At 43.8% G+C, this 13118-nt stretch overlaps 1 protein-coding gene across 3 annotated transcripts in view; it reads right to left on the bottom strand.

Annotated features, from left to right (window-relative positions):
• Positions 1–8834: 8834 nt before the first annotated feature.
• The window catches only part of Usp46 (ubiquitin specific peptidase 46), a 69204-nt gene continuing 64920 nt past the window's right edge, over positions 8835–13118 (bottom strand). For 2 of the 3 annotated variants that reach the window (XR_015636524.1, XM_087582481.1), the window contains 2 exons: positions 12847–12925; positions 8839–12354 (listed from right to left, as the gene is read on the bottom strand). Coding sequence is in view for 2 of the 3 variants with exons in the window: in XM_087582481.1 (XP_087438607.1) it covers positions 12253–12354; positions 12847–12925 (181 nt within the window). In the remaining variant the exon portion in view is untranslated. 3 annotated transcript variants of the gene reach the window in all.

Here is a 13118-nt window from a genome sequence, read left to right as displayed (position 1 = left end):
GTCCCCTCCCCAATCTCCTCCCAGACCCTACCTACCTACCCAATTCCACAGTAGTCTCCCTACCCCTCTCTGAAAAAAAATCCACAAACAAACCAGAATTAGAAAAAGAAAAAAGAAGAAACACACACCACACACGTCCCCCCACACCATAAAACTACAAAATTAAAAACCATTAATATACAAGAAAAAATTTCAGTGATTAGAAGGAAGGAAGGAAGAAAGGGAGGGAGGGAGGGAGGGAGGGAGGGAAGGAAGGAAGGGAAGGGGAGGGAGGGAGGGAGGGAGGAAAGGGAAAAGTCCAAACAAAGCAATATGAGGCAAATACCAAACAAAAACAAAATCTTCAAAACTACCAGAGTCCTTTTGTGCTGGTCATCTCCTGCCCAGCATGGGGTCTACCCTTAAGTGTCTTTTCTATACCCAGTGAGACTCACTAGGCAAAACTACTTTTTTCTTTGCAAGTGGTTGTCTACTGGGATAGCTTCTTAATTAGAATTTGAACCAGAGTTACTTTCCTTCTTGGGCGGACCCCATCTTCTTGGACCTGTGCATGCCCTGAGCACAGTGCCGTAGTGTTTGTGAGCTCAAATGTGCTTCAGTCCTGTTGTATCTGGAAGACACTACTTCCTTGGTGTCCCCCTATCTATAGGCTTAGATTTCTCAAAACCTACTTTATTGAGGGTTCTTAAATGCTTCAACCTCCCTTCTAGTCCACTGACCAGAGAGGGAAGGGAGAAAGACCGTTAAGAGGAGAAGGGGGTTGTAGGCCTGTTTAGAAAGAGTTCCTTGGATTGATTGTACTCTTTTGTCTTCAGGATATCAGAGTGCAGTTCAATAGCACCAAACACATGTCAATAAGGACCCAGAAAGTCCAGGATCAGATGGACTACCACACGAAACTCTTTGGCAAATGTCTATCTTTGAAGTAAAGACCAACAAAGACTAGTGAAGACCAGCAATGCAAATTGTCCTCTCACTGATTGTGGGGTTCCATATATATTCTTTCTAAAGATCATGCACCCTCTCCAGTGTCTGTTTTCAGCTAAACATCACTTGCCGTCTCACAAGACAGCTTCCAGGAAAACATCACGTGACACAGCTGAGGTGTTAAAGAAACCAGAAATTTCCACTTCACCCCACCCCACTGGCTCTTACAATGTTTCCTCCTCCCTGAGCCCTGCGGGGAGAGGTCTGATGAAGACATCCCTTTTAGGGCAAAGTGTCCCAAGATCTCACTCTCTGTGCATTTTTCAGTTGTGTGACCCAACCAGAAAAGAATTTCAGAAAAGTAAGGGGTAATAAGAAAATGTTAAAAAAAAAAAAAAAACCTAGAAGAGGGTCATGTTTTATGCAAAAGTGTCATGTTTATACAAACATATGTAAAAGCTATTTTCATAACTATTTCACTTTAATTTTTCAAATATACATCACCACTTCCATTCCCTGCAGCTGCGCTTAAGAGAGATGGCAGGTTAAGTGGCGAGTCCTCTAGAGTCCAGACCACGTTCACACCTTCTGCATTCATCTGAACAGGGCTCAAAAGCCTGAGTTGTTGAGGCTTGGTATTGGGTGACTTTCCAGTCCTTATTGATCATCGTGTTTTCAGTGTGTGGGAAGGTAGGCCTGTGCTCCTGTGTGCTGCTGTAACCTCCTAGCAGGATGGACGATAAAGGAGAAACATTTATGCTATCAGACTATTGGGGAACAAATGGACCAAGGAACTAAATTCCACCCCCACCCTTCCTTCCCCAAGAATGCAGTGCTGGGGAAAGAGAATGACTAAAGTCCCAACCCCAGGAGGAACTCGCCTCCTTAGAAGACCTTCACATGGCTCTGACAGCTTAGCAGAGCCGAGACAATGATGGCTGGCCCACACTTGGACTATGACTGCTTATGTACACATGATTCCTGCATATATTAAACCTACCCATGAAGTCAGCATGTTGGAAGAAAGACTTGGGGGTCACTAGACTCTTTTATTTATTCTCCTTCCAGATCTGGTCACACTGAGTAGTCAGTCACCTTTCACTCCTCTTTAATTAGTGCAGTGGAAACTGGTGCTGGAGCAGAGTTTTATGAGCCTTCCAGAGCATGGCCTCTGACGCTAGCAAGAGCTTCAGTAACTGTGGGTTCAGCCTCATTCCATAGTCTATTCTACCTTGGTGCATTTTTAATTCCCCAAAATAAAGTTTTCTTATAAATAAAACATGCCTGCCTTCTCTGAACTTTCTTTCTAAAGTAAATTCCATGAGGCAGCTTCCTCTGAATCTAGAATGTGACAAAAGTCACTCAGTAGTCAGCCTTGGAAGAAGAGCGAGATCTTTCCCCCTGATCCCTTCAGCTTCCCAAGTCTTTAGGAGCTATTCTCACACTTCCACCGTTCGCTTCTTCACAGCTCTTGTTCCCAGAATGTCACCGCAGACTTTCTGTCGGACGCCTCACTCCCCCATCGTGTCTGCTCATGGAGTTCTGAGTCTCATGTAGTCAGCATCCTTTTATATGACTTAGGCTTGGGGATCAGCAGATACAAAGACAAACATCTCTGGCAAAAATAATCTAGGAGGGTTCTAAGGTGCAAACCAGCTTGCCGGAAGTTCTTCAACAGTAAATGGGTTCTCCTGTACCATTTTATGGATGTGTGTGTGCATCTGTGTACACGTCCATGTCTATGTGTGTGCACTTGTGTCACATGTGTGTACCCATGCGTGTAGTGTGTGTGCATGTGTGCATCTGTGTGCATGTGCATGTTTATGTGTGTGCACTCGTGTCTGTGTATATATGTGTGCATGCATGTGTGTCTGTGTGCATGTGCATGTTTGTTGTGTGCATTCATGTCACATGTGTGAACCCATGTATGTGTGTGCATGTGTGTGTCTGTGTTCATATGCATGTTTATATGTGTGCAGTCATGTCTATGCACATGTGTGCATGTGTGTGTCTGTGTTCATGTGCATGTTTATGTGTGTGCACTTGTGTCTGTGTACACACATGTGTACGCGTGTGTATGCATGTGTGTGTGTGTAGGTCAGAAGACAACGCAGAGCAGTCAGTTCTCTCCTATCATATGGGTCCTGGGGATGTACTAGGGTTGTAAGGCTTAAAGGTAAGCACTTTTACCCAGCAAGCAATTTCACTGGCTCATCTTGTAATGTCTGTTAGCAAGGCTCCATAGGTTGTGAAGCATTGCATCAAGAGGTCAAACGGAAGGCCAGCTATTGCCTTGGGCAGGACACTGAGGATTGTGGTTGTCCTTTACAAGCTTACTTTGGGCTGTTTGTCAACACTTCCTGAAATAAGAGAGTGGCTCCTAGGTCTTCGATGTAAGCCTTCCATCCATTTCTTCTTTTCCTCCCTTCTCTCCTTTCCTCCCCTCCTTCCCCTATGGGGAGGTTGTTTCTCTTAGCATTAACAAGTTCAGTGAGAGAGGAATCAATGTCTCTCGTGTCTCTCTCAGGTCCCTGTCATGCAGACCCATTTGTATCATGGATGTGTTTCACTCAACGGCTTTTAGAGACACAAGGTTTGAGAGACAAGCAGCACACTGACTCCATAAACCCACTTTCTCCATGAGGAGACCTTCCTGAGGTCTGTGGCTTTATTCTGCAGAAAGACGAGAGCGCCCTGACTTCAGCCTTGGCTTGCTTTCACAGCAGCGGTCATTGGTTTGATGTTTTAGTTTAGGGTTTTGTTTAGTAGGAAACCCATAGACTGTGCCACAGCTCTTCTAAGAAAGCTCGGAAGTGTTTTGGGCAGTTCTCACTAGAGGGCGCCAGACCCTACAGTTGTGTCCTGGGTCACCTCTCCATCCAGGGCACGTACTTGGTACAAATCCAAGCTTAGGGTTGTGGAAAGCTTTTGAATGTACAAAATAAGATGCAGAGAGACTGGGACCATCTCTATTAAGGCCAAGTGGGTTTTCCAGACCTCTACTGGGAAGGCTCTCAAGTCCCTCCAGTGGGGATTCCGGTGCCCCGCAAATTCAAAGGCTCTGGAGATAGACACAGCTGAGTCACAGGGACTTCAAGAGTGGGTATGGAGGGTTGGGGATTTAGCTCAGCGGTAGAGCGCTTGCCTAGCGAGCGCAAGGCCCTGGGTTCGGTCCCCAGCTCCGAAAAAAAGAAAAAAAAAAAAAAAGAGTGGGTATGGAGGCTCACACCAATGTGCTTTATAGAAATATTTTTCTACACATCATAACTCTGCTCCTTTGACCCTCCTGCTATAATGTAGGGAAGTCCAAAGTCATTATTTACTCAAAGTTGGAAGACTTGGCATCGGGACCAATGCAACCGACCCCTCAGAGAAAAATCACTGTATTCACGGTATATTCTGCATCTTTTTCCCTTCCCGCTCTTAGACCAGCAAGGCACAGGAAGTGACTTACCTTTTCTTCCGCTAGATTACCCACGTGGTTATGGTGTTGAGCTGAGTCAAGCTGGGACCATGTGTTATACAGAACCCTAAGCCTCTTCTAAAGGGGTTTTAAAGCTTAAAGAGCCAGACCCTCCATCTGGGATCATGGAGGAGGGCAACATGGCTTTTCAGGATCCCACACCATCAGTAAGTGGAGTGGCTCTCCCAGATATCTAGATATCTGGGTCAGATGCAAGAGAAGATAGAGTGGGAATTAGTAAACAGCACGCACGCCCTCACTCAGACTCCGGGGAGCAACACTAGCTGGCATTTTACCATTTACACAGCGACCTTGTTCTAGCCTGCGCCTAGAGAAAATTATGAAGTAGACATGTTTCTTGTCTGACTTCATCATAGTCACAGCATGACCTTGTCTAAGGCTGCTGTTCTGTGAGATTGCTTATGGCAGGCAAGAAGACCCATGGCCTAGCTCTGAGCAGCAAGCCAGCTCCTGTCAGCATCCAAAGTGAAGCTTTCTCAGGCTAGCTCCTAGCTGTCTCCAAGGATCTTCCTTTTCTTGCCTGTGCTGTTTCCCTGCCTAGGAGTTCTCATAAGAAAGGTCTCTGCTCTGCATGTTAGAGATCATCTATCTCCACATGGAGAATTGCTGCTTATCCACATAGAAGTGTGTATGTGTATGTGGTTGTGTGGTATGTGTGTATGTGTGTGTGAATGTGTGGTGTGTGTGTGTGGATGTGTGGTGTGTGCATGTGTGTGAATGTGTGTGTGTTGTGTGTGTGTGAATGTGTGGTGTGTTCATGTGTGTGAATGTGTGTGTGTGTGTGTGTGTGTGTGTATGTGGTGTGTATGGTATGAGTGTGTGAATGTGTGGTGTGTGTAGATGCCAGAGGTCCTTGAGGCCTGACTTCTTTGAACAGCTAGCTATTACATCATTTTGTTACTTTACAGCTGTGTTTGGTGTCCTTTAAGCATTTGTGTCCTGAGCCCCATCTGACTTTTCAGGGCAGGGATGGGATGTAGCTCAGTGGTGCATTAACTACCTAGGATGCATGAGATCTGAGTTCAGTCCTGGTCCCTTAAAGGTGAGGGCACCATAGCCAAATTGTGGTAGGGTACCCCGAGGCTAGAAATTATGAGTCTTATTATTAAGAAATTATTAAGAAATTATGAGTCTTAACCTTGTTCCCAAATCTTTACCAAAACCTATGTCTCCTGAAGTCTACACAGGCCCTTGCCCCAGGACAGGTTCTTCAGAATGTTCCTGCTTTATAGACATCATAGGCTTCAGAGGAGACGTATCTCCTAAAGTCCCAGCTTTTGGGTAAACATCCTGATGGGATCTACAGGATCCCCACAATGTCCAAAGCAAAGTCTTCTATGTCCAACCAGGCACTGACATCACCACATCCAGGCTAATAGCTTATATTGTTGTCCCCTGGGAACTGGGGGTAGTGGGTGGAGAAATACGTAGGAAGCTCTTTGTTTCTAAGGAGTTTTGAAACCAAAAATCTTTCAACAATTGATTCTCTGAGTAAATGGGGAGGGAAGCTCAGTGCCTGATCATACAGGTCTAACTTACTAAGAAAGTTCTCAGGATTGGGAGGTCGTGAGACCCTGGAGTTTGATCCCCAGAACCTACATAGAAAACCAGGTATGGTAGGACACACTTGAGACTGCAGTCCTGGGGAGGCAGAGACTGGAAAATCTTGGGCACTCACTGGCCAGTCAGCCTAGCCTAACTCCCAGCGGGAAGACCCTGCCTCAAAAAGCAAGGTGGACAACTCCTGAGCACAACATGCAAGGTTAACAACTCTCTCTCTCTCTCTCTCTCTCTCTCTCTCTCTCTCTCTCTCACACACACACACACACACACACACACACACACACACACGAGGGAGGGGATTCTTCAGCTAGAGAATGAACTCTAATATGTGTAGACCAAGCTTTCTGCATGCCTCAACTGGACCCCATCCTCCAATTCTTCAAGTGGTCATCTTTAGTTGGTCAACACACAGAATCTCTCCAGCAAGGAGCATTAAGACAGTCATTGAGTCATTTTGCTTCCAACCAAGGCAGATTCAAATCTCCATCTTAATTTCCAAATCCCCACTGTCACAAGGAGAAGAAATCAAACAGGAGCCCAGCCTATGACACCTGCCTGCCTTTCTGATTCCCATCCAACCCGTATGCTCACTCTTGAGAGATGAAAAGCAAAAGACGAACCCGTGTTCTATTATACCATGATGTCCGAGGTAACGACTGTAGCAAATGAACATGGAATTAGGCAACCTTTTCCTACATATCCTCATGTCATTTCTGATCACCAAAATGAAGTTAATCTTTATTCATTTATAAGTTCCTCATGTGTAGTCCAAAAGCACTGTATTTTAGATGGGCACCTAAAAATACCAACACTTGTTAGAAAGCCAATAAAACTACTGATCACACAACTTCAAGACTCTCATGCATTGACTTGATCTGGTAAGTTTGGATAGAGTCTAATGAGTTGGTAATAATGTAAACACGTTGGTTAGAATACATAGATACTTTTCACAAGAGGCATCATCTGGACTTTCAAAAGAATGACTTTTGAAAGGATCTATTTTTAATCATGTGTGCACACACATATGGGTGAGGATGCCCACGGAGGCTGAAGGCACCAGATGTCCCCAAAGCTGGATTCACAGCATCTGTAAGCTGCCAGACATGGTTTCTAGGAACCATCGCAGGTCCGTTTGAAAGCAGCACACACTCTCCCACTGAGCCTTCTCATCAAGCCCCAGAAAGTCGATTCTTTCTGTCAAAAGATTAAACCGCAAAATACTCCAATCCATTAGTGAAACATAATGGGTTTGTACTTTGTTTAAATTTTTGCAGTTGGTAGTAGGAGCTGGGAAGGAAGCTAATTCAACCCTAAAAGTAGCGACGAAAAAGTGGGTCCCAAGGAAGAGAACAAGAGTGCTTGGTGTCACCTGTGCAGAGCACTTGAGCCAAGCGCCACTGCCTACCCCATAGGAGGTAGTTCTAGAACTTAAAGTTTCAACTTTTTTACACAGATTTTATTTCTGAAGTAAGAAATAGGAGGGACCCCCTTTGTCTCATCTTTCTATATCTCCACAAGTGTTAAATAATTAAGCATCCTTCCACCCGGGGTCTCCTCTGCTTTGAGTTCTGCCCTGGAAATCAAAGTTTACCCTTAGGAAAAGTGACTGAGCCAATGTTTTCACACTCGTGTAAGAACAAAGCCATGGACATGGGATTCCCTATTGGTGTGGGTTGTCTGCTTGCCTAAGATTTATTTTATTATGGGTGTTTTTCCTGAATGTGTGTATGTGCACCAGATGCATGCCTGGTACCCACAGAGGTCAAAAGTGGGCGTTGGATCCCTGGAACTGAAGCTATGAATGGCTGTGAGCCATCATGTGGCCAGAGCTTCTGGGAGAGCAGCTCCTAATGGAGCCATATCTCCAGCCCTGTTTTTGTTCTGGGCATCCATGAGAACAGAAGAACATTGGATGAAGAGGCTGACTTCTCATTCTCCAGAAATAGTTCTCTGAGTGGCCTACATCTGAAGTCCATTTCACAGAGAAAGAAAACAGCCTAGGAAAGAAAATCTTATTCCCAAGAAGGTCTTCTGTTCCTTTGGTTGTCCTGAACCCAACTAAAGGTTCAAGAACAAAGAACTTGCAGTTACCTGCCCAGTCCCTGCTCCCAGCCTGTAGGGTTGTCTTTCGATGCCAAGGTCTAGTCATGGACTCAAGTCACAATTTCCAGTCCTGTGACAACTGTGGGCTTTGCTCTTGACCACGAGGCAGATCCTACACTCATGGATGTGGGTGGAAAGTGGGCTGCCTCTAGCTTAGATTTTTTGAGGGCAGGGTCCCCACAAATCAGACCAGGAACACACGCCTGCTCCTGAAAACCAGTGCTCATGGGACCCCAGAGCTTGAAGCCACGCCCTTATTTTAGGAATCGTATGCTATAACTAGTAAGCTCCCACACAAGGAATGTATTGTGATGTCTAACTAGCTGGTGCCCCATTCTTGTCTCTGATTTTTTTTTTTTCAATGTTTTGTTTCCCCAACAGCAGTTTCTGGATTCTCTTCCACAGGGTGAAGTATATTATCAGCAGGACACAGGTTTTGCCAGCCTCGACTGTGCCTTTCCATAATCTGATAAACAGAATCTTCTTCATGTTTTCAGAATTCAGTTCAGAACGATGCCCTGCTCAGGAAGTCCCCACCGGCTCCCATGTGACATCAAGAACTTGAAGGTCCCACATGTGACAGTGTGTAGATATGGTTCTCCAGGAAGACAATCCCTATTCTATCAGTTTTTCTGACAAACACTTCTAGAGGCAGAGTGCTAAAGTGAGTGAAATTTCATGAGATTGACAGGATTGCTTAAAGTGTTTGAATTGATTACATTAAAAAAAAACAAACAAACAAAAACCAAAACCAAAGATACTGATTTTAAATAAAAACTACAGGCTTTTTTTTTCTTTTTTAAGTGACAAAATCAAGTGAATGCCACACACATACAGTAACTATTTTGGTTACAGAAATAGGAGTCAAAAATAAATTAATGTAATACTAGAAAACAGAAATTTAATTAGGCAGAAAAATAGGCAATAATTTTCTCTGGCCCATGCCATTTACATGAGCTAATCACATCGGTGCTGGCAAATGCCCTGACCAGATACAGCAAACTGGGGGATGGGGTGGGGGACATTTAGTGCACGATATTTTAATACACATGAATATACAAAGTTGATCAAAATGAAATGTTTAAAAGATAGACTCCATCCATAATAAAGCTACACTCCAGTATCTAAAATAAGCCTTAAGCGCCAGTTAGAACAGACTTTCAAGTTAGGCATGCCCATTAGATTAAGGGTTCCCGTGAAAACAACGCACAGGGACCATTTCTATCATTTCCCATCTTACGTCAAGCCCAAAATATAATCAGGACACAAAGCCATGTGGGAATGGCTTCCTATTCTGACTGACACCCTGATTGTATTCCTGGCTCTCCTCAAGTCAGTCTACCTGATGATGCCTTGGAATGGAAAAAGCTGCATCAATGTAGTAAGACTATGCACACCACCATTTGACTAACGTTTGCTTTGAAACAAAAGATTTACCATTCTGCACCATACTCTAGACGTTAAAGTAGCAAATAACCGATAAAAGAAACATTTTGTTTTTTTAAAAAATTTTTAGTCTCTTGAAAGACACTTTTCTTTTTAAATACCCAGCTTTTACAGAAATTAAGAAAAATTCAGCAGGCTTACTCACTCCTGCTGGAGAAAGGGCATATGAACCCCCCTTGGGGACTGTTGCTGGGTCTTTGTGCTATCTCTGTGACCTGGAATTGGTCTCCTATGTCCCACAGCCTCTGTCATTCCCTGCTTAATGCTAGGAACCAGGGACAGTAAGTTAGAATATGACTTCTCTATGGAAAAAAAAAAAAAAGAAGATGGGGGTTGGGACAGAGCTGCCTGGTGTTTTCTTTACTGACAAAGAGATAAGTCATTACCAGATAGTTCTACGTTTGAAAAACCAATGGAGTGTTGATAGAGTCTTGGTCTTCTCCAGGCTTCTATTCAGGCACCAAACAACCAACTGAATGTCAGTGCAATAGCCTCACCCTCATCTCCTTCTGTTCCAAAACCTCTTCGTGAATTCTGAATTTTAACTTACTTTTTCCATTAAAAGCAATGACTTTGGTTATGTTGCTGGGGAAAACTTTACATGCTCACAGAATCAAGAGGAAGGAAGAAAAAGAAAGAAAAGAACCTTAAAATAGCATTTGGACTTCCAATGGAAACATTTTTCTTTGTCTAATAAATTAGCTGCGAGAGTTGTTTCAAAGATAGTTTTAATAGGTTTTGTTCTATGATCAGTTCCAAATATATTAGAAACCAGTAGCCATTTTCTTAACCTTTGTAACTCACAGTCAAGTATATGGCTGTATGTTTCCGAACACCTCAGGCCATCAATCACTTATACTTGAAAAGTGCCTCTCCTCGAAGAATGAAGGTTCACCTCCAACGTAAGTGATTAATAAATATGCTCCATGGAGGGGAAAAAAAGACAAAATATTTATAAATATGCATTGCCTCTAACCAAGGCAAGGTCCGTTTTCGTCACTTGCATAAGAGAGTAACATGACATAACCCTGTTTTGTCTGCTCCAATGAAGAATGAAACATGTCCCTTCAAGCATGAACGAAGGAAGCGTCAGCATGCTTAAGTTCTGAGTCACAAACAATTCAAGATATTTCAGAAATGAGAAGTCCAGTTTTCACCTAGATAAAGTGCTATCCTCTTCGTTGCTGCAAAATGGCCACTGACATTTTCAACTGCAGTTTCAGTTCACATTACGCCAAGAGTTTGCATGTTCATTCGCCGACGTATTACGTCACAACGTAACACGTTCACAGTATATTATAGTGTGTGGAAGTCAACTGACGTCCCAAAGGAAGCTAAGGACTATGACTCATAGTATTTGTAGGAAAACCAAGATCCATTCGATGGCAAGACACCAAATCAACCCTTTTAATAAAAGGTGCCAATATGCAAATGCTCTAATAAATACACATATAACAAAAGGGGAAAATGGTAAGACGAGGTTCTTCCAGGAAACTGTCTTGTCAAGCATTCTAGGAATCTGAGCCAGAGAAACAGCCGCCATCTTAGCCCTCCGCCCACCTCCTAACACTTCCTGTGATCCACCACACACTCCACTAACTCCAGCATTCCCTTCAGGGAGAGTAATGTTTCATCCCTGGGACTCACCAGTGCCTCCTTAAACAGACTGAATGTGAAGAAAGAGGAGGAGGAAGAGGAGGAGGAAGAGAAAGGAGGAGAGGAGGAGGAAGAGGAGGAGGAAGCAGTATAATCTGCTGAACAGAGTTTTTTGATTCATCTTCCTCATCTAGGGCAGATGTTGGTGTTGACTGGCTAGAGAGAGACCTGCCAGAGGCAGTCAGCTGGTGTCTCAGCCCTGGTACCACTCAATGCAAAACATCCACAGTACAGGAAATGCAGCTTGAAAAGCCTAGTGGTACCAAATAGGAGAAAAATACAACTACAGGACCCAATGGAAGAAAATTATTACTAAAAATGAACAGCATTGCGCTCTTTTCCTGAAATGTGGCTTTTGGTAGAAAGATAAGTAACTTTTCACTGACCACAAAAACATCTTCCTCTTGGCTTTGCCTGCCCTGAGCTCCACAGTGCCTTAGCCCCTGGGATTCTACCAGCTAGGTAAGCACAGCTGGGTGCAAACACCGGCCACCAATGACAGCCCTACCTCACCTTGCTCCAATGTGGAGGATGATTTCGGCATCTAGGCCACTCACTTTAAAACATTTTCACTAGCACAAACTTAAAGCTATGGTTGCAGCCCTAACAGATGAATATCTATCTACCCAACTCCTCCCATCAGAGGAGACAGGCATGCTAACAACGGTAGCAATGCTTCCAGGGACCTATCGAAGGAATGCATGGAAAGGAGGCCCCAGAAACCATTCAGGAAGCCTACCAAACACTCAGTATGGACCATGACATTTACAGGCGATATCACTCTAGTTTAGTCAGACATGACAAACGGCATAACATTCACCCCAATCTTAAAATTAGCAACAGTTACAAATCCAACTATAATCTGACCGCAGTTAACTCTACCTCAGACCAAAACAGAACCAGGAGTAGTGCTGCATGTAAAAACACGAAGGAAGGAAGTTTAACACTGCCAGAACAGTGGGCATCAGAGTGATAACATCAGTGGGCCGCTGGGGGAAGGGAGGTCTGCAGAGAAACAAGGCTCTAGTGCTTTGAGTATCTCCCTGCTTGAATTAGTCTCACGCTCCACCAAGTTATTCTCTTGATTGATAGAATAAAATATATCCAGATTCTGAATTTTTTGATATGTCTGACGTTAGACCATAGAATTCCTCAATGGCTTGAGCATCTATTTTCTGCAACGAAGAAGAAAAAAAAAAGTAATTATTTACTATGCTTCCTGGGCAAGCAAAGTTTAAACTGTAAGATACATGAGTTGGTATAAAAATGCAATTAGGAACCTTTGATGGTAAACGGTTCATTCTATACAGTTCACGGATGCAAGCTTCCCTCTAACAGTAACCATACAGAGATGCCCTAGGAAACTTAGGAAGTCTGTCTTTCAGGTAGTGATGAGACGGGTCTGTGAACAACCTTAGTTCTTTCAATTTATCAGAACTCGTTTCCTTCAGTGTCTACTAAAACAGCTAGGCTAATGGGTTAAAACAGATTCCGCCCTTGAGAGTAGAATTTATAATATTCCTTTATAGTGCATAAAGAATGAACCTGCAATCTACATAGTTCACACCACTGGAAAGAAGCTCTCTTTAGGTAACATTTGCAAGAGTTGCCCCACCCCAAATCCCTTCTTTACCCTATGCCCATGAGAGAGTAACCTGTATGCTTACCTCTACGATGTCGTCATCAAACAATAGCCAAAAGCCATGACTTTTCACGATGGTGATGTAATGCCCACGGTTAGGACCACTGGGGAAGAACGAAGAGGGGGAAGTCACCAGGAAAGCATGTACTTCTTTATAACATTCCAATTATCGATGCAAAAATCTAACGTCATCAAGTATGGCCACCACAGTGACAGAGAACTGTACACTCAGCTACTTGGAGGCTGGAGCAGGAGGTCAAATCCAGCCTGGGCACCACAGCGATATGCTGTTTCCAA

This window comes from Rattus norvegicus, chromosome 14 (assembly GCF_021556685.1).
Source record: "Rattus norvegicus strain SHRSP/BbbUtx chromosome 14, alternate assembly SHRSP_T2T, whole genome shotgun sequence".
Taxonomy (NCBI): domain Eukaryota; kingdom Metazoa; phylum Chordata; class Mammalia; order Rodentia; family Muridae; genus Rattus; species Rattus norvegicus.
This window is presented reverse-complemented; position numbering and strand designations above follow the sequence as displayed.